The sequence below is a fragment of the Mchenga conophoros genome, linkage group LG9 (genome assembly GCF_057382185.1).
Source record: "Mchenga conophoros isolate Kocher_MC1m ecotype Shallow Benthic linkage group LG9, M_conophoros_male_GT1.1, whole genome shotgun sequence".
Classification (NCBI taxonomy): Eukaryota; Metazoa; Chordata; class Actinopteri; order Cichliformes; family Cichlidae; genus Mchenga; species Mchenga conophoros.
Window position 1 is genome coordinate 25358949 of NC_140534.1, and position 26936 is coordinate 25385884.

Here is a 26936-nt window from a genome sequence, read left to right on the forward strand (position 1 = left end):
TTTTTTTGGAGACCTTCCGTGCCACGGCGGAGGCTTGCCAATGGCCGCGGGAGGAGTGGGCTCCGCGGCTGCTCCCCCTGCTGTCCGGGGAGGCACAAACAGCGGCCCTGAGTCTGCCTCCGGCGTCGAGGAGCAGCTTCGCGGACGTGAGCCGGGCGGTGGTGGACAGGCTAGGGCTCACCGCCGAAGACCACCGCCGGCGGTTCCGGGCCTGTCGGCTGGCTACAACGGACCGACCATTCGCCTGGGCCCGGCAGCTGCGCGACGCGGCGGTACGCTGGCTGCAACCGGGAACATCGGAGGGGGAGACGAAGCTGGTGGACAAGGTGGTGCTGGAGCAGTTCACGGAGGGATTGCCAGCGGAGACGGCGAGATGGGTCCGGTGCCACCGGCCCGCAAGCTTGGAGGTAGCGGTGACGCTGGCGGAGGACCACCTTGCCGCTGGAGCAGGGGAACCCGGGGACGCCGGACGGGGCCGTGCCAGGCGGCGTTTGTGCAGGTGAAAAAGGCCCTCTGTGGGGAGCCGCTGCTTCACACTCCTAACTTTTCCCTCCCTTTTGTTCTGCAGACTGACGCCTCGGACAGAGGGCTGGGAGCCGTTTTGTCCCAGCAGGTAAGGGGGGCCGACCGCCCTGTCCTATACATCAGCCGGAAGCTAGCAGAGCGCGAGCGCCGGTACAGCACCGTGGAGAAGGAGTGCCTGGCCATCCGGTGGGCGGTCGGCTCCCTGCGCTATTACCTCCTGGGACGCTCATTCACCCTCTGTTCGGACCACGCCCCGCTGCAGTGGCTCCACCGCATGAAGGATGCCAACGCCCGGATCACCCGGTGGTATCTGGCGTTGCAGCCCTTTAAGTTCAAGGTGATCCATAGGCCGGGGGCACAGATGGCAGTGGCCGATTTCCTCTCTCGCTCGCGGGGGGGGGGAGTTGGCTCGGCCGGACGGCTCCCCGGCCTCGAACGGGCGGTGGGGGTGTGTGGCGGAGGCGTGGCCCCGGGCGCAGCTGCAGGGGAGGAGTGGAGCGGAAGGCTCAACAGGGCGGCGCTGCGAGGCCGGTAAGAACAGCTGATGTTGTTTATGGACTGATGATGGTCTCCCTCCGCTGTGTTTATAGTGAGACGAGGAGGAGCGGCCAGAAGAGAGATCAGCTGGGCTCGTGAGCTGTCAGACTGTGTGACTGAGTCAGCTGTCAAAACAACAACACTTGAATAAATGTGGAAGTTGGCTGTACCTACCTGTGTGTGCGTGTGTCTGTGCCTGGTGTATTCCACAGTGACATATTGAAATCGCGTTTGAATTTGCGCTTGTTTTTTGCTTTCACTTTGCAATCGCGCGAACTATGTATAGAGAGCGACAGCACTGATTGGTGAGTGACGATAATTTGCGCACCAATTCCTCTGACATCGTTAGCTTACTATGCAAACATGACAAGTGAAATCTCTGGCAGCTTAAACATGTGAGAGGTTGATCACGCAGAGGATCGCTGAGCATTATGTGAGTGCGTGTGTAAAAGCAGAAGGATATATATTTTAGTTCTGCTGAGCCAAATAAGACAGGTCAGGGTGAAGAAGTGACAGCCAAAGAAAAGCTTACCACAAAACGGAAAAGTTATGACAAATCAGACTATAAGGCAAAAAGAAAGTGCAGCTTTATGGTTTCATGGACAAAAGAATTTCTGTGGCTGCAATATGACGAGCTAAATAACCAGGGCTGCACATAAGTGGTCCGCAGGTGCGCATTCGCTGTCAAAATAAAAAATGCGCACAAGATAAGGAAGTTGCAACGCGTGTTTGCGTACATAAGATTTTCAGGAGGACAGACATTTGTTTAGAACTCTTAAAGATGTCGAAGAAGCTCCTTTAAGCAATTACTTTGGTGTTCCTCCACCTCCAAAGAAATGTCAGGAGTCCAAACCACAAAAGAAGCGCGTATTCTCGGAAAAGTAGTTGCAGGAGGTGAGCTGGCTTCAAACAAATGATGAACGCACAGAGATGTGGTGCGGAATGTGCCGTGAAAATTTAATAAATGACAAATTAAAAAGGCATGAACATTTTTTTTGTATCGAAAAAATATCGAACCGTGACACCAAAGTATCGAACCGAACCGTGAATTTTGTGTATCGTTGAACCCCTAGTAAACAGTTGTAAGCAAAGGATAGTGCTCGAGAAAGTGATGTTTTGGTCTCAGTTTCTCCTCTGGGAACACTTCTAAATATCTGTAATGGTGTTCTGAGATCTTACTTTGCATGTATCCTATTGTGTGATCTGTGTGGAGAGGAGCCATGACAAGCTCAACAACATCTTTCAGGGTCATCAAAACCTCCCAAGCAGGCTCATCTTCTGGTACTTTGTCACCAATCATGAGTGGTATCATTCTCAACAAACACCAGTTTTCGTGTGCATTACCTCCTACACTTTTTCGCGCTGTGAAATTTGGGGCAATGGGTTGTGTACAGTTTGTTTTGTCACTCCATTTGTAAGGAAAGCAACGGATGGAACGGTTGAGCTGCTCAAGAGATATGTATTTCTTCCTGATTAACACATCAAGACAGAGTGAAATTTCAACAGGTACAATCCCTTCAAGCAAATCATGCAAAGCATCTGGGGGATAACCTGATGTAGCATGAAAGTGACTGAGTCTGTCTGAGATTGGACACTGTCTTTTAACTCCACAGTGGTGAGCTTCTGCAGGATCAGACAGTGCTGCTTTGACATGGATGACTTAGTCCGTAGAGGAAACAGTCCTTCTCCTACTTCATGCTCCTGGATCTGTGACCTTTCGACAGAAATGTGAAGCTGAAAAGCTTTCAATAAACCTGCCTATTGAGTGAGCGCCAAGATTGTCAGCGACTACAGCAAGTACAGTGCCCTTGACCACTTTGCCCAGACTTGAAACAAAAATACCATTATCTTCAAAGGACTTCAAATCTTTGAGCAGTGGGTCCAAAACTTTTGCATAGCCAAACTGGTTGACATCATTTGCCTTGCATAAAATGGTTAAGTAAATGGAAGTCAGTGTAGATCTCAATGTGGCAGGTATGTCTGCAAACACCCAATACACAGCTGTGACTTTATGCTTCTTGCGGGATGTTCCCAGAGGGTTGCATATCTCAAAGTCATCTATTTAAAGGATGAGTGGGAGTTTAAGTTCGTCTTCACATAAAAAGCTGTTTTCTCTTAGTAAAGATCCATCATTAAATGATTTGTATTCTGAAGAGACATCAGATGGCCTTTTGTTTTGTAATATTGTGTTTTGAATGTCTCTGTTGTCCACAAGTTGAGATAATAATGGGAGGATTGGTATATACTGAAAAGTTTTATTATCTGTACTATCAAGTATGTCCTCAACAGGTTCAGTCAATGAGAGATGCTCCTTTCTAAATTGCTCTCTCCTGAACTGACTGCTTAAAGGCCCTTCCACTCTTAAAGCAGCACAGACAGGGCTTAGCCGGCAAAGGTCTTTGACCAGTTCTGAAATCACTGAGTCTTCCAATGTACAGCCATGTTTTCTCAAAGTGCTCAGAATTATTTCTTTAATGACGGGACCAGATGCAGATGCTGTAAGGAAATGAAGTTCCTCTACTAGTTCGTCAATGCATGAATTGGAGACACTGAAAATGCTCTCCATTTTCAGGAGTAGCCCCACTTTCTTAGTAATAATTTTGTTTAAGTCCTCATCCTCCTCAAGGACTGAGCCACATTCATTGTCATCGTCAACAATGTCACATTCTTCATCCGGGTTCTTTTGGTATTGATGAAGAACATTAGTCTTGAAATCTTCCAAGGAATGTGGGTTGTGTTTTCTACTCTTGTGGCTGTGGAATGTTGTGTATTTGTTAACCTTATAATCACAATCCTCAAAAACACATGGCACAGTTTCAAACTTTTTTAGATGGCCACAAGATGTTCAAAAAACTGCCTCTCACTGTCAAAAGAGCATGAATTACAGACAATGCACGTGAATGAAAGGATGTTGCCTGGCTGGGATGACTGTGAATGATGCCTTGACAAATGTGTCCTTAATGCACCCCATGTCTTGACAGTGCAAGGGCAATCTGCATGAAGGCAGGGTATGGAGTGGACTCGACCAAAATGCCCATGTATTAGCCTGACGTGTTTCAGCAGGTCTAATCTTTTTGTGGTTGTGAAGTTGCACAACTTGCATTTCCAGTTCATTTTCCCATAACTGAGGATTTTGGTTAAGATTAACCACATTTTTAAGGTCAATGTGATTTATTTCATTTAGAAACTTGCATACCTATAAAGGATACACCGGGTGTGGGGATGTGGGTGGGTGCGTCAGCCCTAGAACTGGTAACAGAGTCGTTTATCAGTGAGTCTCTGCTTGTAAAGGACACACGTGAGGATCTGAAAAAGAGGGCAAATAGTGAGTGTCCACATACACAGATTCTTCATGCAACAAAAATAAGAAAATACATTACACAAAAGAAATTTTCAGATATGTACCTGGTTACAAGTTATTTATCTAACCTCAAAATTTCTCTAAACATAAGGTGAATATTGTTCTTCAGTTTTTCTTTGCTCCTCTTATCTGAGAAGTCTGTCTGTCTGTTATACTTAACATGTCTCACACTCATACAGTAAGACAAATGGTGGTTGTCTAGTAAGGAAGTTGGGGGAAGCAGACAACTCCACAGGAAGAGTCTTTTGTGTCTTCGAGGACTCTGGGAGGTAGCAAGGGAGTGTGAACCTTAAGGTGTGAAACAGCTGTGTACTGCCTTTTGTTCCTGGAGAAGGTATTTAACTGAGAGCCATGCTAGGCTCAGGGAGACTCTGCTGACCGTCTGTCCCGCGGTCATGCGGAATGTTAGCTACCGCTCACCGCTCGTCTGCAGGCTTTATTTAAATGGAAAACTTCCACAACAGGCAAAAAAAAAGCTTTTTGCTAAAAAAAAAGATTTAGAGCAGAAGTTTTTTGCACTGCATTTTAAAATGAAAGCATATTGCATTTATTTACAATTAAAGACACAGAGCAGAAAGTGTGTTACTGTTTTACATCCACAGACACACAAGAAAAGAAGCAGGCAACATGAGGTCAAGTTATGGCAATTTTATTTGTGTATTTCAGTACATGTATTTAGATTAGAGTTTTTTAAAAAACAAACAAACGTCCCAAGAAGAAGGATGGGGTGAAAGAAAGGTGGAGAGAGGAGGAAGAAACTATTGATCTCCTCAAACTCGATGCTGCTGGATCAGCTCTTTCTCAGCAGTCTGCTCCAGAATCCCCTCCTGTCCTCGGCTTGCTTTTCTTTTGCCTTCTGTTCTTTTAAGGTTTTGTTGAGCTGCTCCTCGGCATCTTTAAATTTTTCTTTCAGCTGCTGTTTGGCCAGTTTCACTTTCTGTTTGAGGAGCTCTTTAGCTTCCTTTTTGTGCTTTCGTATTTCTTTAAGTGCGTCTTTGCAGTCTTTCCTGGTCACCGCAGAGCCGGTCATTTCTTTCTTGAATGCCTTCACCTCAATTTTCTCTTCTGCAAGTTCTTCTTGCACTTTCATCAGTTCCTTCTTCATGTTTTGAGTGTAACTCTTTGTATCTTCCATTTCTTTCTTTGCTTCCTGTATTTTAATTTTCTCTTCCTCCAACACTTTTTGAGCTTCCAACAATTCTTTCTTCATATTTTCAATCTCATTTTCTGCCTCGTGTTTACGTTTTTTCTCCTCTTCAAGTTGGTGCTTTACATGCAGTAATTCCTTCCTTAGTGTTTCAGCTTCAGCCATTACATTTGCAGCTTCTTGTGTTGCCAACTGCATTTTCCTTTTTCCCTCTTCAAAAGCTTCCCGCACCTCCTGTAATTCCTGAATCACATTTCCTGCCTCCTTCTTTGCAGTTTGATATTTATTTTTGGCTTCTTGTGCTGTGGTTTTCTCTTCCTCCAATGCTTTTTGAGCTTCCAACAGTTCTTTCTTCATGTTTTCAGTCTCGTTTTCTGCCTGTTGTTTTCCCATTTTCTCTCCTTTAAGTTTGAGACCCACATGCAGTAATTCCTGCAATACTACTTCAGTTTCAAACTTTGAATTTTTAGCTTCTCCTCTTGATTTTTCTGCCTCTTCTTTTAATTTGACATTTTCAGCCTGTATCATTTGAAATTCCTCTTGCAGGTTAATCAGCTGTACTGTATTGTGAGGTGAAGCACTCGCCGATCCTCTTCTCATTCTCCCTCGATTCATTTTGGCCTTTTAAACAAATAAACCAACGTATTGTAGAGGAGTGAAGTTTTTGATGTTTTCTTCGTCAACTGTCGTTTGTCCTGCACAGAGATGCTGCTGTAGATGTGTCTCTAGCTGTGTCTGGATACAATGAAACATGCTGTAACTAAGTGCTTGTGTTGCACAGTTCTACTAAACATTCCATTCCATGCATGCTCCGCCCACATGGTCAGGAATGTCAGGTGCTGCATCGCCAAATGCTGCTCCCGTTGCCTAGCAATAACAGCTGTTTACTTTTTGGGGTCTGGTTCATTATTTAATAAAGAAAACATGTCCAAGTACTGGGTGCTGAGGCTCAGCGCATATTCTAGCCTGCTGTGTGGGTGGGCAGCTAGAAATCACTGGTGGGCAACATGAGTGAGGAGAAAACTGGAGCAGCCAAGCAGGGAGCTGCAGGTTGCTGGTTTGAGTCTCTGTTCAGATGCTGGTGTCTCCTCTCTCTGAGATGTCTGCAAACAGTCCCAAATAAAACAATAAGGATAATAAACAAAGACGTGACTAAAATAACAATTATGACTCTGATGTGTTTCATGTGTAGCAGGATGGCCTCTATACAGCAGTCGCTGCAAGCATCCACATCGCCACACTTACTATTCTTTAAGCAGGCGTGCTGGGCTCCTAAGGAAAGTTTGAAACTTCATTTCCTTCATGCTGGTGAACTTTTTACCAAATATTTTCATCAAAGCTTCTCCATCACTGACAGGGATTGTTTGGATCTTCACACTCATCTCCACCAACCCTAAAAAATGAGTCTCACTTTGCTCATATAATGCCAGGAGTGTCTCCATATTCCACAAAAGTCTATGCAAACATGTAACAGTATCCCAGAAATATTATTGATATTATAACAAAAGCTGTCACCAACACAATTGTCCCAAGTGCTTTTTTTATTAGTTATTGCAAATGCTTGATTGCAGTTCTTGCTAGATGACAAAACCACTTATTAGGTTTAGAAGGAAATGACTTTTTCTACATGAGGTAAAGTTGGAGAGCTGTTTCCCCAAACTAAATGAAATCATCATTTAAAAAACTACAATCTGTATTTACTCTGAACATCTGTGTTAACATTTGAAACTGGAAACATGTAAGTGTAACAAACATGTTAAAACATAAGAAATCAGGAAGGGGCATGTATAGGAATTTCTTTTACTTATGTATTAATCACATTATTTTATTGTATGATACCTTGGTGCCACTGGATTTTAACAAGGGTCTGTTATGCAGAAATAACAGATTGTGTACTTACCTCACTAAAATAAAGGCATTTGCAATTGCATAGATTAATATGCATGCTTCATGGAATTAACTGCATAGATCATATTCATAGATGTAATATGCTTCACAGAACATGCCGTATTGCTCCTAATTATAGCGCAGACATATAATATTCAAAATTAATTTGGACCCCAGGTGTTTAAAAGAACCAGGTTGCTATATGTGGCCCGCTGAATAATTGGGGACGTATGATTATGAAAACAATTATCAAGCACTGATGTTCTGACACTACCCAATACAATAATAAATCAATTTAAAAATATTTTACTTGATCCCACAAACCTAAACGCAGGTGCAGCAACAGTGGGTATTTTCACACATACTAGTGGGATACAGTAGTACTTTGTTTTATTTTTTAACATCTGCCATTTCAATATTTTAGAAAAAGCTAGCATTGACTAATTTTTAAACTTAAAACAAGCAGTCAGACAGTCATGCACAGGCCTGGACTGGGACAACATTTCAGGCTGAGAGCTTTACCCCCCCCCCGCTTTTATTTTGGTATGACACCATGGGGAACTTCAGCTACTTTCTGTCAGAGACCGTTGGAAACACTGATGGTCCCATGAGACGCCCTCCCTCTCTCAGACACACTTGTCCCGCCCCGTGAGCGAGTATCTTAATCATAAGTAAGTAGGAGAGACTTTCTATCTGTTGTGATATTTTGATACCATGGTAGCATTTACAGGATATTGTTTTATAGTGATATTATACAGGAAAACTGTTACTCAATAAGGCCCATTTACTAGTTGTTTTTCTCTTTCTCTGTGACCCAAGAATTAATGTGTAAGAATCACAGGCTGGTACCAAGGTCGAAAATACCACAGAGATCACTTCCTTATTCCCATCCTCCCTTCTTTATCTCCTAGAAAAGAGCTTGTTAAAGGCCAGGTGGTTTGTTTCAGAATTCACTAATGAAAGAACTCTGTATTCTATGTCTAGGAGTGTATTTCGCTGGGATAATCATAAATTGTAGCTGAACTGATAAACTATACAAAGGATACTTCTTTGCTCAGAGGGCAGGAAGACGCTTCCTTATTTGGTCTGTACCGGTTTGAACTGAGAATCTGCTGACACACGAACCTTTTTCCTCTATATAAACTGTTGTCTGATGAATAAACCTTTGAGTTGATTTTGGGAAAGCAACCTGAAGCAGTCTGTGTTTCCTTGTTCTCCCAAGCTACTCCCGACGTCGTAACTAACCTGCTGAACGGCATACCTGAGTGTTACTTTGAATAATTTTGAATCTTATAGGGTAAAGACAAAACTCTGCTTATATGTGCCCACGCCTCGGAGGAAACCCGATCCACGGATGACCCGGGACGGAGATTTCTTTCACTATCCAATCAGAGGTGAGGAAGGCAGGACCTGCCCCTACTTACTGATGAGTAAGATACTCTTTAACCACACATCAATAAATACAGTTAATAATTCAAACTCTCAGAGCAGTCTTTGTTTTTTACTGATCGTTTCGCGTTGGCTTTATTCGTTTTGCTGCTGAAAAATCTCCCTACAGCTGGAGTTCATGATGCTGCTGTGTCCCAGTGTTTCCCCGCAGTGCGAACAGCTGAGCGGATTATGAAGCAGATACGGGAGCAAAGCGGTATCTGCATGACAGAACAATCGACTACTGCTGCGCACATTTTTAAATACAAGCAAACATGCTTCAGAGCTTTTTCAGAAAGTTCTGGTGCTGCTAAAACAAAGCCGCCAGTTACAGCTGGGAGAAAGCTTTCAGTGAGCTCTCCGGGATGATGAGCTACAGTGAAGATCAATGGGGAGAAGCAGACGGATGCAACAGCTGTTTTTTAAGAGTTTTAAAACACGACTGTTGGGAATAATCTGCCCAACAGTCGTGTTTGATGGCAATGAGGCATGTTGTATAGCAGAGGTGGGACCAAGTCATTGTTTTGCAAGTCTCAAGTAAGTCTCAAGTCTTTATCCTCAAGTCTCAAGTCAAGTCTCAAGTAATGTCAGGCAAGTCAGAGTCGAGTCTCAAGTCACTGGTGTAAAAGTCCAAGTAAAGTCACAAGTCTGAAATTTTGAATTTCAAGTCCTTTCGAGTCTTTAAAAAAAAAAAACGAAAAAAAGCATGTTGCAGTTATGCTAAATGTAAATATTAGACCATGTAATTTTAAAATCTGTGTTTTTCTCAACACATGACAAAATAGTGAACTTAGAAAATATACACAAATTGTGAAATTGCACCTCTTTAAAATGCAGCTCAATTAAACCTAGCTCCAAGAATAATTTTCACCGACAGTTCTGAGATAAGCTGCATGTTATTCTTGGATGCGCTTGTAGGACCGGCTTTAAAATCGCATGACAAAAATATCATACATAAATAAATTATATTTTAAAAAAAATATAATTTAAAAAAAACTGCATCACCAACGTAGCCTGGAAAACATTTGCTAGTTAGATGAAGTCAGCTATCTCATCGTAGCATATTTATATGCATATTTATAATTATACGCTTCTTGGAGTGAGTGCATACACTCATGAAGTTTAGTAACTTCCGGTCACTGCAACAAGCCCAGGTACAGTTTACCGACGGATGGGTGCAGGACCTTGAAATGCACCGTGTAGAAAGTAAAGACCATCGTACGTATCATAAGTTTACCAGTCTCACAAATCGTCGTCATAAATACACATTCGTTAACCGTTTATTAATAGGACCTTTGAGCTCAACGGTAGTTAATTAGCAGTGGAAATAATTTCTGGTAGCATCACAGAAATGTAGCAGTGACAATAATACTGTATGCTGTAATCGCACTGGACAATTAGTGATACAAAACAACTGTTTTACCCTGTGAATAAAAGTATATGTTTTTGTCAATGTACCATAATAACAGAAGCGAAACACAATATTCTGTCAGGACAATTCACTATTTATGCACAATAAACAAAGGAGCATAGCGCGACAATTTCTGTTCAGCGCCAGACTTGCTTGTAACCTATATCACCAATTATGTTAAGAAAAATGACGCATTAACTACAACAGCAGACTGACCTTTGTGGAAATGCTTGGAGCAGACTAACCTGTGAGCTGGAGTGTTCTGGGACGTTATAATTGGTCTTTGAATGGCTGCAATCCAGTCGCATCTTTGTTACTTCGGAAACATGGCTCGAACAATTTCTCTTCAACGACGTAATCCGATAACAACCGATCTCTTTACCCGTCGGCTTCCCGTGGCTGTCATGTGACCGGCTATTGCAGTTAATAATACAACGGCTTCTTGACATTTTTGTGTTTCTTTTTATCGCTGTGTGACTGGTTTCAGTTGAAAGTCTGCGTGCGCTAGTACCGCTTGCCACGAGTTCCCAGAATCCTTTGCGGTTCTACCCGTGAATGACGTCACATTTTCAATCTCTATATAATATGCATGTTAAATTTTATATTTGGGGTAAAATATCAAGTCTTTTCAAGTAAACCGGTTCAAGTCCAATTCAAGTCCCAAGTCATTGGTGTAAAAGTCCAAGTCAAGTCACAAGTCTTAGAACATTTTTTCAAGTCAAGTCTAAAGTCATAAAATTAATGACTCGAGTCTGACTCGAGTCCAAGTCATGTGACTCGAGTCCACACCTCTGTTGTATAGAGCGCTTTGAGTACTCCGGGAGAGTAGAAAAGCGCTACATAAGAATCAGTCCATTTACCAGTGTTCATAGAATCTCAAAGACATACCGGATTTAAGTTTGTTTACCTGCTTTATGTGTTTACCCAGAAGCAGAGCCACCACAACTTAAGGATTGCCGCTCTCCTTTCTCAAAAAAAATAATAATTAAAAATCGTCTGACGTCCATTTTCTTTTCCATCAAGGCAGGAAAGTAGTTTGCAAAGACCGCGATTGTAATTATTGGGGGCGTCCAAATTCATGGGCTGCATCCTCCCGGGACGCATTTGTAGACCGATTACGTCACAGCGTCGCGCCGAAGGCTGACCAATGTGTCCTCCTTTTCCCCGAATTTGAAGGATGGGTCGGGTGTGTCCCTCATGGCCCACCATATCCCAGAATTCATAGCGCGGCCCAGCCAAACTCCAGTTTCCGGCAATGGCGGCCACTACTAAGTTTTAAAATTACTCTTATTATTCTTTCTGGGTCATATAATAAACTTTTAACATATTTTCAGCCGAGAATGAGGGTGTGTAAACTTCAAATATCTGCTCGGTTTATCAAGATATCGCATATTTGCAAAAGTGCTTCGAGGTTTTCGGAGACGTCTGTTACCCACCAGCTCGATAGCTAGCCGGGAGCTCGAGGGTCACTAGAGCCGCCGAGAACGGCACAACTCCCGGCACATCATTTTCAGATCACTGCTGTCTTTCGCTACTCAGGTTAAACGTAGGTTTACATCCGGCCTACCCGACCTTCTGAGGACCCGGCCCACATAGCCCACGAAGGCCGGGTCCTCAGGAGGATTCAGCCCATGAATTTGGGCACGACCTCAGTGTTCCGATTACCAGTCCGGGACTGGTCATGCATGCTGACTGATAAAAACCGCACCACGAACACATTTCATTGCAACTTACCAGCAGTTGTCTAGACAGTTAACAGACAGCAACAGATTAAAAGTTTCATTTCAAGTAATGGTGCATTACACAGACCTAAGCAATGCAAGTAAAGTGTAATAGCTCATCACTTCAAAAATTACCATTTGTATGCGCTATTATATATTATTCACCCTGTGTAAATAGCTTACCTTCACTTCTGTGGTTCGATCGGGTTCGATGGAAGCCGAAAACCCCCCCCAGAATTTTCTTGCAGTCCCGCTCAGTCAAAAAGCGCGGTCTGGCGCATGGCAAATTAGGAACATAAGACTCACGGTTTGGGGGTATATTTTACTGCATTTTTTAATGTAATGTTGTTACTCTTAAGAAAAGGGTATAATAAACCCATTACTTTATAATTCCTTGGCTGAGTGCAATAATAGAGTAAATTTTATATGATTTGCATAGATTATATATACCTCTCTCCAAAATAGCTTTTATCAGTGTATAAAGATAAAAGCACACAAAGAAACACAGACGGTCACTTATGCTGTCATTACTCGATCTTCTCCTCTGATCCATTAACAGACAGGAGATCCAGAGAGGAACTCCAGGGAGATGATGAGTTTCTTACCCACAGCCAACTCTTTGCTGATGGGACGGATTCAGATAATCAGCTGGTAGCAAACATACTGCCTGAAAAACCAGAGCCAACATTTAACCTTCCTTCATTAAGGAACAGTGAAATAATCACTGGTGGAAAGATCTCTAGATCAATGCCATACTGTATCAGTTTGACTGTTCAACAGGGGCTTATCAAACAATTCAGTGTTTAGTTAAAACAGCTCTTACCTCATGACTGGATACACAGACTGGAGTCTTCACATCATCAGAGCAGAGCGCTCCAACAGCACACAGCAGCAAAACAGCTGGAGAGACAGAAAACTGAATCTTTAGTTGGTAATTGTTTGCAGTTCTTTCTTGTAGTTAATAATCTTGTAATAGTTGAAACTATTATTGAAACATCTAAATAAATATATAAACATCAGTGGGAAAAACCACATAAAGGAAAAAAAATGCATCATTATGACAAAATTGCTCTTCTCAGTCATAAGTACGCACAATAGTCATTATGGTGTATTTTAATGTTAAACTAAAAATTCAAAACAAACAATGACATTGTATGAAGAATGAAGAACACAAATCAGTTCGTCACAATAGGCCTATCTCAGGTTCTTAGACTGCATTTCTGAAGGACAGCTGAGTGTTATTGACAAAATGCTTCATAACTCAACATTTAGCTCCGACCAACTATGAAAATCTTGATTGGAAGTCTGTGATTACCATCAATTCTGAGGAACATTTAAATACTCTGACTTACCTGCAGTCATGTTTCTCTGCCTCCAAATTTTCATTCTCGCATACCGAAGGGAAAATTTGTTGCTGCCACAGCGCCACCTACAGGGGAATTTAACCCCGAGGAGATTAAATAGGTTAATCACCATGATGGTGTCCAGACATGCCAGGCAGGAGACTTAATTCCCAAATGTTTGAATATAAAAACATCATGTTAACCATATAGTAAACACAATATTTTTTTTAAAACAAATATATGTGAAGTATTACTCAAAAAACTCTGAGCATTCAAAGGTCATTTACACTCCCACCAAATCACAAGTGTTCTAACAAAAAAGAGATATATAACACTAATGATTTTAAACACAAAATGACCTTTAACCACAAGGCTTTTTACACACTGGAAATAGAATTATTTATGCAGATAAAGTCCACACATAAAGTCTTCATACAGTAAAAACTATAGTCATTGCGTTAAACAGCCTCTAAGAGCAAGATCAGTCTTCAGCTTGCCAGAATGTTGTCCCTCCTTTCTCATTTTCTGTTCCACAAGACGAATCTTAACTTTCCTCACAAGTCCATCTTAATCAGCCACCGTTTCTACAACTATGGCTAATCTCCACTCAGTCCGTGAAAGATCATCTCCCCTTTTGATGACTCTGTGACCAGCTTTCAGATCACTTCTAGAAACACGCTAGCATTGTCTAGTTGCAATAATAGAGAGATATTCTCCTCCAGCAGGGCCAGAATTGCTCTGCTACTGAATGTGACACCACCTCTTAGAACTATGCATGTGAGCCTTCAGTTTTCAGGCCCCTCTTCTGTGGAACCAGCTTCCAGTTTGGATTTGGGAGACAGACACTATCTCTACTTTTAAGATTAGGCTTAAAACTTTCCTTTTTGGTAAAGCATGTCGTTAGGGCTTGACCAGGTGACCCTGAATCCTCCCTTAGTTATGCTGCAATAGACGTAGGCTGCTCGGGGATTCCCATGATGCATTGAGTTTTTCCTTTCCAGTCACCTTTCTCACTCATTATGTGCTAATAGACCTCTCTGCATTGACTCATATCTGTTATCAATCTCTGTCTCTCTTCCATAGGATGTCTTTATCCTGTTTTCCTTCCCTCACCCCAACCGGTCGCAGCAGATGGCCCCGCCCCTCCCTGAGCCTGGTTCTGCCGGAGGTTTCTTCCTCTTAAAAGGGAGTTTTTCCTTCCCACTGTCGCCAAAGTGCTTGCTCATAGGGGGTCATATGATTGTTGGGTTTTACTCTGTATCTATTATTGTATGATCTACTGTCCAATATAAAACGCCTTGAGGCGACTGTTGTTGTGATTTGGCGCAATATAAATAAAATTGAATTGAATGTCCTCTCTGATGGTGTTGGATTCCAGGTGGTAAGACTAAGTGTGTTTCATGGTTTCATGGTATGTGATTGGGAGTAAGTGGTTCAGGACCATCTGCATCATTTAGGCTATCCACAGTGAGTAGACGACTGTCCACAATAGACACTGGCATCATCCAATCTTTCACGTGAGGGTGGAAGATTGGACCGAAGTACATTCCTTCCTGTTCTGATCTGTCTCTCCCACACACCTCCTACATGGCTTGAATGGAGAGCATTCATAATGAAGTTAATCTGATCTGGATGAGAGAGACAGAAATGTGCAGTCTGCACATTTAGTGTTTGAACCTTTTTAACTTCAGGTCACCCAAGTGAGATTTCTGGGATTACCTCTGCAGGTGGAGGCACTGTTTTCTCCCATAGGAACTTGGGTCCAGTAAACCAGTTTTATGTGAGAAGCTTGCTTGCACTTGAACCTCCGGAAGCAAGGTCTGCAGGATTCTTGTTAGTGGAGACATATCACCTTTGCTGAGTAGTTGTACTGAGATGAGTTTTCTGAATCCTATTCAATACAAATATGTGAAAACGACATGGTTTGTTGTTGCTGTACCCTAGTACAACCTTGGAGTCTGTACAGAAATATTAATCAATCCCTGAAATTCCACGTTCTTCCTTTAGAGCAGTGCTTGCTGCGATGGACACAACAGCAGCAGTCAGCTCTAACCTGGGGATTGTCACAGCCTTGAATGTAGCTCCAGTGGACTTTGACACGACCAGATCACAATTAAGAGATCCATTTTCATTCACGTGTCTCAAATATTAACACTGGCCATAACCATTTGATCTTTCCAAAGTCAGTTGATACATAGCAGTGAGGCATGTGATTTTCTCCAAATGCCAGATCACTCTTCCAGCATCTTCAGACTGGTTGAGGTTAACTGATGAGTGGGACATCCCAGCCTGTGAAATGCCTACAATTTCTTGAAACACCCTCTTCCCAGTTAGCAGGAAAGGAGCAACAAGCCCTAATGATTCATGAAGAGAGGCAGCTGTGGAGAGTATGCCACGTCGGGTTTCTGGTTGATCCTTCAGAAAGGTATAGAAACTGAAACTGTCTGATTCAATGTCCAAGTGGGTTCTTAAGGCTCTTCACAGTGATGGATCATTAAAGATGAGATCAAGAGCCTTTGGTTCAGTTGCACGCTCAGATGGTTTTACGCTCAAGCACTACGACTATGCACAACTTTGCTTAGTCACAGTAAACCCATAGCACAGAACTTTTGGGCTTCTTTTGCAAGCTGAACAGCTTCATCCACATCTGCTATGCTTGTGACAGCGTCATCAACATAGAAGTCTCTCATAATGAATTGTGAGCCTGGAGGACACACTCTCACTCTCCTTAGCAAGATGATTTAAGACGTAGTTAGCACATCCAGTTGAAGATGCAGCACAGTGAACACCACAAAGGAAAATACAAGTAATTACTTACAGCTTAATCTTAGAAATAAATGTTTGATTACAAGACAGAGTCTGAAAGAAAAAAAAATGTAATCTAGTTAATCAGCTTAAAAGATCCTGATAGAACTAGCTGGCCACAAAGCAAAACAAAACATACTCAAGGTCATATTGTACACATCTGAGTAACACTGACTGTGCCATTTCCAAATTAAATGATTAAATGATCTGCAAAAGATGGGAAATTATCCCAGTGTGCCTCTCTGTCGTAAATGGAAACTACACTGTTTCACTTTCCATAGGAATCCTCAATCAGGAGGATCTTTCTGAGGTAACATAATTATTTATTTAAAAATAAACTGAATGAATGAGTCGCTCTTCATGCTAGAGTCACTTTTATGGTCTGCCTTTTAATGTGGGGCAAGGCTCATTTTGAGTGATGGGTTTATGGTTTGTTGATACTGAGTTGATGGTTTCACTAAGAGCTTCTCTTCAGACCTGCTTGCACACTTGGGATACCCACACATTTAAAGTTAGAACATTCAATAAAAAGACATTTCATTCAATCCCACACTGTGGAAACTCACTGGTTACAACAGCACAATAAATAAGAAAAATAGTGTTTAAAAAGCCAAAAATATTATACGATGCACAAATGGTTACTACATACAGTAAAATACACTGAGATTTATATGCTTATAATATAATATAATATAATATAATATAATAATTTAAAAAATATAATATAATTATTAAAAATTATTTTCTTTTTTTTTCTTCTCTTTTGTGAACCCAGATGTTTTCCATGTGTGTGACTGATGTTCCTGTATGTGTTTTCTTTGTTTGTAATCAGAAGAATCTGATCCTTTTGCAAATTCTATTGAATTTTATAGTGTCTGTTAGGCCAAGATCATCTTGACTAGGAGTCATTATTCATTTGTTCTACTGTGATTTTATGATTGATTTATTCCTTTGTTTTGCTGCGTAGGAGCGATGGGCTGAGCCAGCATATCCTTCCCTTTGTGATGAGTCTGTCAGGATCTGCTCGCTTCGCCTTTATCCCCTGTCATCACAGGCAGCAGCTTCGACCTTTAGCATTATATGAAACACTTACAAATATTTTAAACTTTAACTGAAATTCATCCTGACTTGTCATCTTTAAAGTGAATAAGGTGGTATATATTTTTGGAATTACATCTCCTGGTTAACTTTTGGATTTCCTGAAATTCCCCAAGGTGGCGCTGTGGCAACACAAACCTCCATGTTTGTGTCTTCCACGTAGTGGTGCTTTGAGCAGTGGACTCCTGTCTATAGCTGCTGTGCTTGAGGATTCACATTCAGCTTTATTGTAACATTACAGATTTTAAAAAGTAAAAAGTGTCTGAAAAAACTTTTGTTACAGAGCTCCACAAAATAAGATACCATGTTTTAGATACGTGTAAAATTCGAAAATAACAAAATCTTAATTTGTAAAGTCAGGCACAGTTTGTTTTCACTCTGAATGTGTTGTACTCTAGTATAACACAAAACCATTAAAGAGAAAAATACAATTTGTATATATAAAAAGTATTTTCCTGTGAAATTCTTATGAAAAAAATTCTGATTGTTATTTCTTTGACAAGACTCGAATAAAACAGCCGAGGAAACACCAGGCATGGCCAAATTAGTTTTTTTATTTAAAGTACATTTTATTGCAGGTGTAATTCTGGAAGATAAAATGTTGTAGATAAAATGTAATATAGTGTAAAAGTTCCAGTAAAATATATAAAGAAAGTTTATTATGAAAAAAATAAATGTGTACAAAAAATATAATGCTTGCATTCTCTGCTGGTGTATAAATGCATTCAAAAAAACATAGACGTTACATTGCCATGTATAACAAAATATATGCAACATGTAATAAATTCCTGAGTCTTCATATAAACATAATGGAGAAATCTTTTTTCCATAGCTACATCTCTAAAGTACATTCCTCTGAATATTTTAGTTTCATAATTAATTGTATTTTGTAGCTGCACAATAAAAACTGCACAAAATTAAAAAAAACTTTAAAACTTTAAAAACAAAACTGCTTGCTATCCTTGAATATAATATAAAGCAAGTACATTCTACTCTAAAATCTTAGGTTAGTACCATTTTATCAGTATTGTTATGCAAGCTGTTGGATATACGGATAAAAATAAAGGTATAAAGGCGATCACTCTGCATCGGATGGTTTCAGAAGCTCCTTCTCAGCTGCCACAGTGTCTCCGTCACATGTTTCTGCTCTCTTTTCTTCAGTGGCGCAGGTTTGACAGTAGTCATTGGTGGCCTGGGTTTTCTTTTCTTCACTTGCTTTGGTCAAGGCAGACATGTCAACGATGGTCGACGCATTCTGGTAGTCGCTGCAAGTCTGATTGATTGTGTTTTGGTAGAGCTGCAAAAAGTGAATGTTGATAGTGATTACGCTGCTACATTCACATATATGTTGGAGTATAATTTAACACAAATATTGAGATTTTCTTTAAGGCCTACGTTCTCCTCTTGGTCTAGGAGCAGGTCACACAGAAAGGACACCAACTTGGAGAAAGAGGGGCGGTTAGCAGGAGCCAGGGCCCAACACTTATGCATCATCCCGTACCTGCAGAAGAACATTCACAACACTACTGACTTAATAAAAGCAAAAATTATATTTAAAAGTCCAGAATAGCTAAAGTTTCAAAACAGAACAGAAATGGAGTATTATTTTTGACTTTTACTGATGTATTAATGTGATTCTGTCTTTATTTGAATCCTAAAATAATAGTTTTCTTAAAACAACCTAGTACATTTATGAAACATTTAAGATGAGACTTACACAGTTTCGTTGGCATAGTATGGACACTCCATCTTAAATCCTCTCTCAATCATTGAATAGAACATATGATCCACCTTTATGCCCGGATATGGAGTGACACCTGCGACAAACATCATTGAGACGTTAGAACTGATTGTTTATCTTTTGAATGTGCTGCTCACAATGAGTTAATGTTTGTGAAAGTTACCGAGTGAGAAGATCTCCCAGAGCAGAATGCCGTAAGCCCAGACATCGCTCTTCATGGTGTACATTCCCTGAAAGATGCTCTCAGGAGCCATCCACTTTACTGGCAAACGCACCTGTGAGACAGCAGGGCTCAGTCACCCACCCACAGGGATTAACATAAGAGTCAGTGAATAATATAAAATGACCAAAGGATCATCCAACATACGTTTCCTCTCACGACGTAGTTGGAGTCGTTGTCGATGTCCCGGGCGAGTCCAAAGTCACCGATTTTCACCTGCCTGCCGTTTGTCACTAAGACATTTCGAGCTGCCAGGTCCCGATGGATACACTGCAGACAAAAGGAGCAGTCATCAGCATATGTTTTGTGTATTTATTTGGATATGCAATTTTAGTTATATTTAAATAATTTCCCCTTGAACTGTGCGGTTTATAAAATTCCAAATCTCCTAAATATAGATATATTATGACAAAATGCAAAGAACTAAGAAACTAACACAGGTGTTTCAGGTTTGGTCTGCCAATATAGGTCTAAATTAATCATCAACACAGAGGAACAAAAAAGACTAAATATGTTTCTGCAGAGAGGCTGGGTGACAGATGTTTGTCTGGTGTTTGCCGCCTACATTCTTGGAGGAGAGGAACTCCATGCCTCTTGCTACTTGGAAGGCAAAGCTCAGCAGGTCATCAAAGGTCAGGGCTTCCAGGTCTTCCGTCTGCTCGTCTGAGGTTTCAAAACTCTCTGGGTCTGCAGATAAATTGTGTTCTGAATTTCACAGTAGTGTGTCAACCTCTGTTCACACATACACCTTTTTTTAAACGTGTTTTTTTTCACCATGATAACGTGTATGCTCTGCTGGCTTTATATCACATTTCTCACCTTCACAGCTGTCCACGTCGTCAGAGTTGATGGTAAGGAGCGCGATGTCCTCCTGCCCCCTTGTGTTAGTGGTGTACATAGGCACGTAATTATCTACTGGTGCTTCCAGCGCACTGAGAAAAGACAAATGTAACACAACTGTAATGCCAAACAAACTTCACAGAGAATAATTTAACAAATAAACAAAAGGCAGCACTGATACAGAAACATGTCTCACCTGGGGCATTTCCTGAGCTGCAGGTTGTGGTAGAGGCTTCTGAAACGGTCTTTGTCAAAAGCGTCGGTGACAGACTTGTGGTAACGTTCACAGTTGTTTTTTAAGTAATTCAGCAGGTCTCCATGGCAGCAGTACTGGAAAATCAGGTATACTGGTCCTAGATGAGGGGAAATTAGGTTATTTTAAAACTTCTGTTTGACATTAATATACAGCATCAAATAATCAGAAACCAGGGCAGTAGGTCTCATCTGAAAGAGCCCAAGTTTGATGACTATTGTGCATGTGTGTGATCTGCTGCGTTAAACGCACCAGAGTCTGTGCATGCACCGAGCAGGTTGACAATGTTGGCATGGTGTCCGATGTGAGTTAGCATCTTGAGCTCTGACATCAAAGCCTCCTTCTCCATAGACTGGTGTTTTTCTGCAGAGTCAAGTACAAGATTAGCACTTTTAGGTAAAACCCTTTTAACGCTCTGCATTTCTCATGAAACAAATACCAACCTTTCAGCATCTTAACGGCCACCTTCTGCGAGACTCCTGGCTTTTTGATGCCATAAGCTGTAGCCTGGACCACCATGCCAAAAGCTCCAGAGCCCAGTTCTTTACCTGAGGAGGACAGAAAAACACTCAAAAGTCTGTTTTGTATATTAAATTGACTACGTTTATCAACACGTTGTCATGAAATATGAGGGAAAAAGTGTTCACATTAAGTTAGTTTTTAGATTGAGCTTATGCCATTAAAAAAACAAAACAAAACTAAAGACAAATGATTGTTCTGCAAAATTAAACCAAAGAGTTGTGGCCTCTTAGAGGTGTCCTGTTGGGGCCCCTTCATATGTTTCACATATCTATCTGGTTAGAAGTTCCGGCAAAGAGACATTTCCTCTTTAAACGTGGTGTATTGCTGAGTTCAGACAACACTTTGAGGCCCAGAAAGGTAAAACTCTTCATAAAAAAATGAAAAGAGGAAAGTCTGAATATTTCACAGATAACACATTTATGTAGAAGAACTTTTTTCCTCTTTTTCTGCTTCAGTCTTTTGCAAGCCCTCAAGTACGTCTTGCTACCATTTGAAGGGCTTCTTGTTCTTTGGTTTCGGAGGTCTGCTAGCAGCTAAATCAATAATTTTACATATATTTAAATGTTCTTTTAAACTTCTTCTTACTGACTGAGTGTAAAACTTTACATTGCCTTTATGTGTTGATGCATATATTTAACCCTGTAACTTGGTGTACTTCATACCCAGTTCAAGGTTCTCCCTGGGAAACTCCCATTTCCTGTCATACTCAAAGTCCTTGAAGTTGATGTAGATGTAATCATTATCACTGGGTCCAGTCATCTGGATCATCTGAAGCTGAGGCTGATATTGAGGTTTCTGCTGGAAACACAAAAGGTTTGGTGTCACGTCTTTGTGTGTGTTTGCATTTATATGTATGCTGATACACCTTATTTATATTTACCTTCTTTTTGACAAAATACGTGAGCACCATGATGGCGAGTGTCAAAGCCAGAGCCAGAACCACACATACTGTCAGCAGGAAGGAGTTCTTCTCAGGTGGCTTACCTAAAAAACAAAACAAAACAATGTGAGCAACTTTTAGATTTTTTTTTTCATCAAATATTTTCAGTAAATATATTCATGAGACTTGTTATTACCAATAGAGGGCTGAGGTGTAGGTGGGATGATCATGTAATGGGTTTTGCACCAGGAGCCAACTGGGTTTGTCAGACAAAACCTGAATTGGTCTCCTTTTAACACGTCTTTGCTCACTAAGCTCTTGATCGGCTTATAGCAGGAAACATCAGAATCTATTTGAAATGCATTTGGGACCTCATCCCAGGATGAGTCAATTTCACTGCAGCTGTGAAACAAAGTAAAAGGAGTTTAAATAATCAGAGCTAAAATGCTCTGAGCTGAACGGCTGTGCAGGTAATCATACCTGTCATTGGACTTAGAGCAAAACATCCAGGTATAGTTTGCTGGCACAGGACTGACAGTCTCAAGGTTGAGGGTACCATCATCCTTATTAAACAAGAAGTTGAACTTTGGTTCATCTGGAACAAAAATCAGATGATCTCAAACATTCTCACATTTTAAATATAAATTATAATTAAATTTAAGTAATAATAAAACTGTAACAAAGGTTACATTAACCCACCTACAACACACACTGATATGATCTTTGTTTCCTTTTGTCCTCCAGCCTCCAGGTGTAACTTATAATCTCCTGATATGAGTGGATCACAAAGCTTCACAGTCCTGAGAAACAGTTCATTACAGTCCTCATATCACATGATTACACTGATCATGAAAAACATGAATGAATGAATAGTTTTACACTTCTACATGATGACAGTTTGCTTCATTGAAGTACCTGTGCTGTGTTACCCATGTCTCCCTGACACATTTAGCCCTGTTTTTGTCAGGAGTCTCCCAGGAACAGTACTGGAGAACAGGATGGTAGGAAACAGTGGCCTGCAAGCAGGTGCTGGATGCCTCCTGAGCTGATATGATCTTGGTCTCATCCAGCTGTGCAGAGAGGAAACCTTCATCTGAGGAAACACAAGAATAAACCAGATTTATTCAGTGGGAACAGTTTCAAATAATAATGACATGAAATGAAGTCTACTGACCTGAGACATTAACATGAACAGACTTTGAGTTTTTATCTGCACTCGTGCAGGTGTATGTGCCGCTGTTCTCCTCTCTCACTGATCTGATGGACAGGTAGGCCATCTGAACACCGGAATGTGAGTCATTTTTAATGCACATCTGGAAGAAAAACCCCATAATAATGATCATTTGCAGGATGATTATCAGTGAAGTACTTTGTGTCTCAGACTGAGGAATATTAAAAAGGTCGGTCAGTTTTCAGACAAACATAACAAGAAAGTTTAAGGAAACTCTCCCTGATTACAGGACATTACTGTACCTCCTCCTTCTTCTCTGGTGTACATGAAAATGTCCTGGCATTGAGCTGTTTTCCTCCTTTCTCCCACACAGGTGATCTCAGACTGTATCCTGTAACTCTGCAGCGAAGCAGCAGAGACTGACGTTCGCTCAGGGTGACAGTAGATACCTCATCTTTGTTCATTACGCTGCTCTGTAAGTCTGAAACACACATCAGGGCCTCAAGTCAAAAATATATTTTTCAGGCAGAATTTGTCATTTGCTTCTCTGAGATCAGTTAGTTAATGTCTGAGTAAACATTGTTTTTTCAAGTATTTGAACCAAATTTTACTGAAATTAACTCCTGTAATAATTTATGGATAAATTCATTATGGATGTATTAAATTTGTTATGAATTAATTTAAATCCAGTTACCGTAGTCATACAGTTGGGAGCACTCTTGTCCTTCAGCATTGGTTGCACAGCACATCATTCCTGTATTATAATATTCAGTGCTTGATATTGTGCGCTCTGTCTTTCTGTCGCTTCCCTTTAAACTCTGTTGTTCATCCTTGTTACTGGTCAAACAGAGAGAAAAATGTTAGTGCTGTAAAATTATATTTTCAGAGCGCTGTGTCTTTGACAAACATTATTATCAAAGCTTGTCTAATACCCATTTATCCCAACCACCCACCAAAATAAAGCATCTCTCCAAATGATTCAGTCTAAAATCAGACATTAAGAAGTGCTGCTATTCTAAAGTTTACATACAAATGTAAAGGACAACATCTTACCCAGACCATTTGATTGTGGGTTTGGGGAAACCCTCAGAGATGCACTTAAAAAGCGGGGAAGTATCTGACACGTCAACACCATCGAGCATCAGCTGTGGTTTTGTTGGACATTCTAAACAACAAAGAAAACAGTTAACTTCATTTTTTATTATCACTAATTTATGATCAAACAGAGATTGTGTGAGTATTATAGAAGAAAGAAGGTGAGAAGCTGTTACTCACTCATTACATGAAGAATCACAGTCGTGGAGAACATGGTGACATTGTTGGATTTACACGTCAGAGTGTACTCCCCTGAATCTGTCTCAGAAAGCTGTGATGTGACCATGGACTGACTCCCATTTCTGCTGAGGTTAAAAGAAACATCTCAGTTTAATTACATAAAAAGATAAAGCACACAAACAGAAACACAGACAGTCACTTACGCTGTCATTACTCGGTCTTCTCCTCTGATCCAGTGGCAAACAGGAGATCCAGCGAGGAACTCCAGGGAGATGATGAGTTTCATACCCACAGCCAAAACTTTGGTGATGGAACCAGATGGATTCTGATAATCAGCTGGTGTCAAACATGCTGCCTGAAAAACAAGACCCACCATTTAATCCTCCTTTATTAAGCAGCAATAAAATAATCACTGATGGCAAGATGTTAAAAAAATGCTTTACAAAAACACATAAAAAGGTTGATTTAGCAATTAATTGTCTGAAGTTGTAATAAAAGCTGAGAGATTGTTAATCACCAAACCAAGCATGAACATTATTTATGTTTACATATTAAGACAAAATAAAAACACATAAATTATTAGACTATATAGTTATTTAAGAAAAATAAAGCAAAAATGGAGAAGAATTGTATAAAAACCAAAGTAACTATTTATTACTTCCACAGGATTTAAGAGGGTAAGTAGCAGCCAAGTGCTGATCTTTAGTAATCATGAGCACCTGTAATAAAACAAATGTTTCAGTGGTTTTCTGGTCTGGAGAATTGGGGCGTGAAAGTGTAACAACATCAACAATCATCTCAGAGAAGGAATTGTTGCTCCCAATCAATCTGGGAAGGGTTACTCGGCCATTTGAAATCCATCACTCTACAGCGAGAAAGACTATTTACAAGTGGAAAACAGTCAACACAGTTGCCAATCTTGCCAGGAGTGACGTCCCAGCAAATTCACCCCAAATTCAGACAGTGCAAACCTCAGAATCAGCAAGAAGCTTGTGAGCTACATGTCAGTCTCTATTGGCTTCAGTTAACATTTTAATTATTAAAGTTCACGACGGTACAATTAGAAAAAGACTGAAGAAACCCTCGTCTCTCTAAAAAGAACATGGCAGCACAGCTTAGCTTTGCAAAGTTGCACAAATCTGAACATCTGAACCAAGACTTCTGGAACAATGTCCACTGGGCAGTTGAGACCAAAGTGGAGACGTTTGGTCGTCATGCACAGCACCACATATGATGAAAAACTAAACACACCATATCATCACCAACACCTCATACCAACTGTGAAGCATGGTGGTGTAGGGGTGATAATTTGGGCTATAAAAATGACTGATGACCTCACACAGAAAACTATTATTAAAGCTATTGCTGTTAAATCTTGGGGGTCTAATTATATTTTTTAAACACAGCTTCTGAATTTGACTCAGTATTTGTTAAACAAATAATGTCACTGCTAAGGGTCAAATGATTATTTTAATTTGTCCTGTCATGTAAAACCTTGGAAACGAAAGCGGGTATACTTTATTTTTCACACAACTACATGTGTGAAAATATTAAACTATGAACTGGTTAAAAAAATGTACATTTACTTTTATAATGGAATAAAATTTGGACTCAGAGTTTTTACTGAAATGAGACAAAGTGACAGATTTCAAGAAATGAAACAGGAGTACCATTTCCCCTGTGACGTTTTAGATCATCTTGTTGCTCTGCATTTTTTTGTTTTTGCATACTCATAAAACACTGACACTGTCATTAGTGAAAATAAGATACAGCTACACAAAGTTTGAAGAATATTTTCTTTTGTTTATACAAAAAAGTTAGTTAGTTAGTTAGTTAGTTAGTTAGTTAGTTAGTTAGTTAGTTAGTTAGTTAGTTCTATTACTTCATATTGGAATTCTAATGGTTTGTGCATATATTATTTACAGTTACTATGTGTCAGTTCAGCAATTGTGCAGCACCTACTAAATTGTGCCGTTTTCCCCCATTATTTTCCAGTTAAAGCAGCTCTTACTTCATAACTGGGCACACATGGTGGGGTCTTCCCATCATCAGACAGTGCCCCAACAGCACACAGCAGCAGAACAGCTGGAGATACAGAAAATGAAAACTTCAGTTCAAACAAATGCACATTTCCCGAATTATTAGAAATTTACTGGAAAATAACAAGTGAAACAGGAATTGATTATTTAATTTTAAAGAAAATACAGCATAAGCAAATAAGCAAATCTGAAAAAAGCGCAAAGCAACACAGTCATGAGGACAAATGAACTGATGTGTTAAGTGTTTCCTGTGAATTTATTAATGGCACAGTAGAGTTTTTTTTATTATATTAAACTAGAAATGTTAAACACTTCTAAACTATAAAAATCACACAAAGTGTAATTTGCGTGTTTTTACCTATTATTTCTGATATTTATTTTCTTCCTGAGATCATCATCACCGTCACCTTATATGAACTACAAATGTGAGCCTTAACACTTGTCAGTCGCTGCTGAGCCTTGAAGTTCCTCAAACTGAAAATTTAGATCTTCATGTCAACCCAATATTTTATATCTGAATATTTATTTATAACACGCCATTTTTAATTTTTGAACCCTAACTGTTAAATGATAAACGTGAAGCTAAAAGTTGCACTACTTCAGTGGCAATAATTCAGGCCACAAAACAGGGATTTGAAAGAGTCTTACTCACCCGCAATCATATTTTGGTGCCTTGGCATTGATGCGTATTTTCTGGCTGCTTTACATGCTCACTCTGTGGCTAGACTGGCG

At 40.4% G+C, this 26936-nt stretch overlaps 2 protein-coding genes across 6 annotated transcripts; one reads left to right on the forward strand and one right to left on the reverse strand.

Moving 5' to 3' along the window:
• Positions 1-1228, forward strand: LOC146567378 (uncharacterized). The gene is made up of 2 exons (XM_085287195.1): positions 1-499; positions 1116-1228. Exons 1-2 carry the CDS (start codon positions 41-43, stop codon positions 1116-1118), a joined length of 462 nt encoding a protein of 153 aa, XP_085143321.1. The 5' UTR covers positions 1-40; the 3' UTR covers positions 1119-1228.
• Positions 1229-17796: 16568 nt separating this feature from the next.
• Positions 17797-26936, reverse strand: LOC146567379 (receptor-type tyrosine-protein kinase FLT3-like). Of its 5 annotated transcripts, none has more exons than XM_085287174.1 (24): positions 26857-26936; positions 26177-26250; positions 24369-24520; positions 24166-24287; positions 23944-24055; positions 23585-23727; positions 23193-23371; positions 22894-23032; positions 22635-22812; positions 22419-22519; positions 22200-22314; positions 21916-22121; positions 21720-21823; positions 21502-21634; positions 20761-20865; positions 20570-20680; positions 20261-20417; positions 20044-20156; positions 19790-19911; positions 19372-19494; positions 19168-19279; positions 18981-19080; positions 18659-18764; positions 17797-18560 (listed from the first exon to the last, which is right to left on the reverse strand). In XM_085287174.1, the coding sequence occupies exons 1-24, from the start codon at positions 26882-26884 to the stop codon at positions 18342-18344; spliced, it is 3054 nt and encodes a 1017-aa protein (XP_085143300.1). In that variant the 5' UTR covers positions 26885-26936; the 3' UTR covers positions 17797-18341. The 5 variants fall into 5 exon arrangements, with proteins under 5 accessions (XP_085143300.1, XP_085143299.1, XP_085143298.1 ...); XM_085287173.1 differs by having other exon boundaries at positions 21502-21637; XM_085287172.1 differs by having other exon boundaries at positions 24166-24290.

Coding starts and splice junctions, on each gene's coding strand:
- LOC146567378 (XM_085287195.1), top strand. CDS start 41: ATGGCCGCGGGAGGAGTGGGCTCCGCGGCTGCTCCCCCTGCTGTCCGG.
- LOC146567379 (XM_085287170.1), bottom strand. CDS start 26,884: ATGCCAAGGCACCAAAATATGATTGCGG. Junction 26,251..26,856: donor GCACCAAAATATGATTGCGG/GTGAGTAAGACT, acceptor CTGTATCTCCAG/CTGTTCTGCTGCTGTGTGCT. Junction 20,157..20,260: donor CAGCTCAGGAAATGCCCCAG/GTGAGACATGTT, acceptor GTCTTTTCTCAG/TGCGCTGGAAGCACCAGTAG.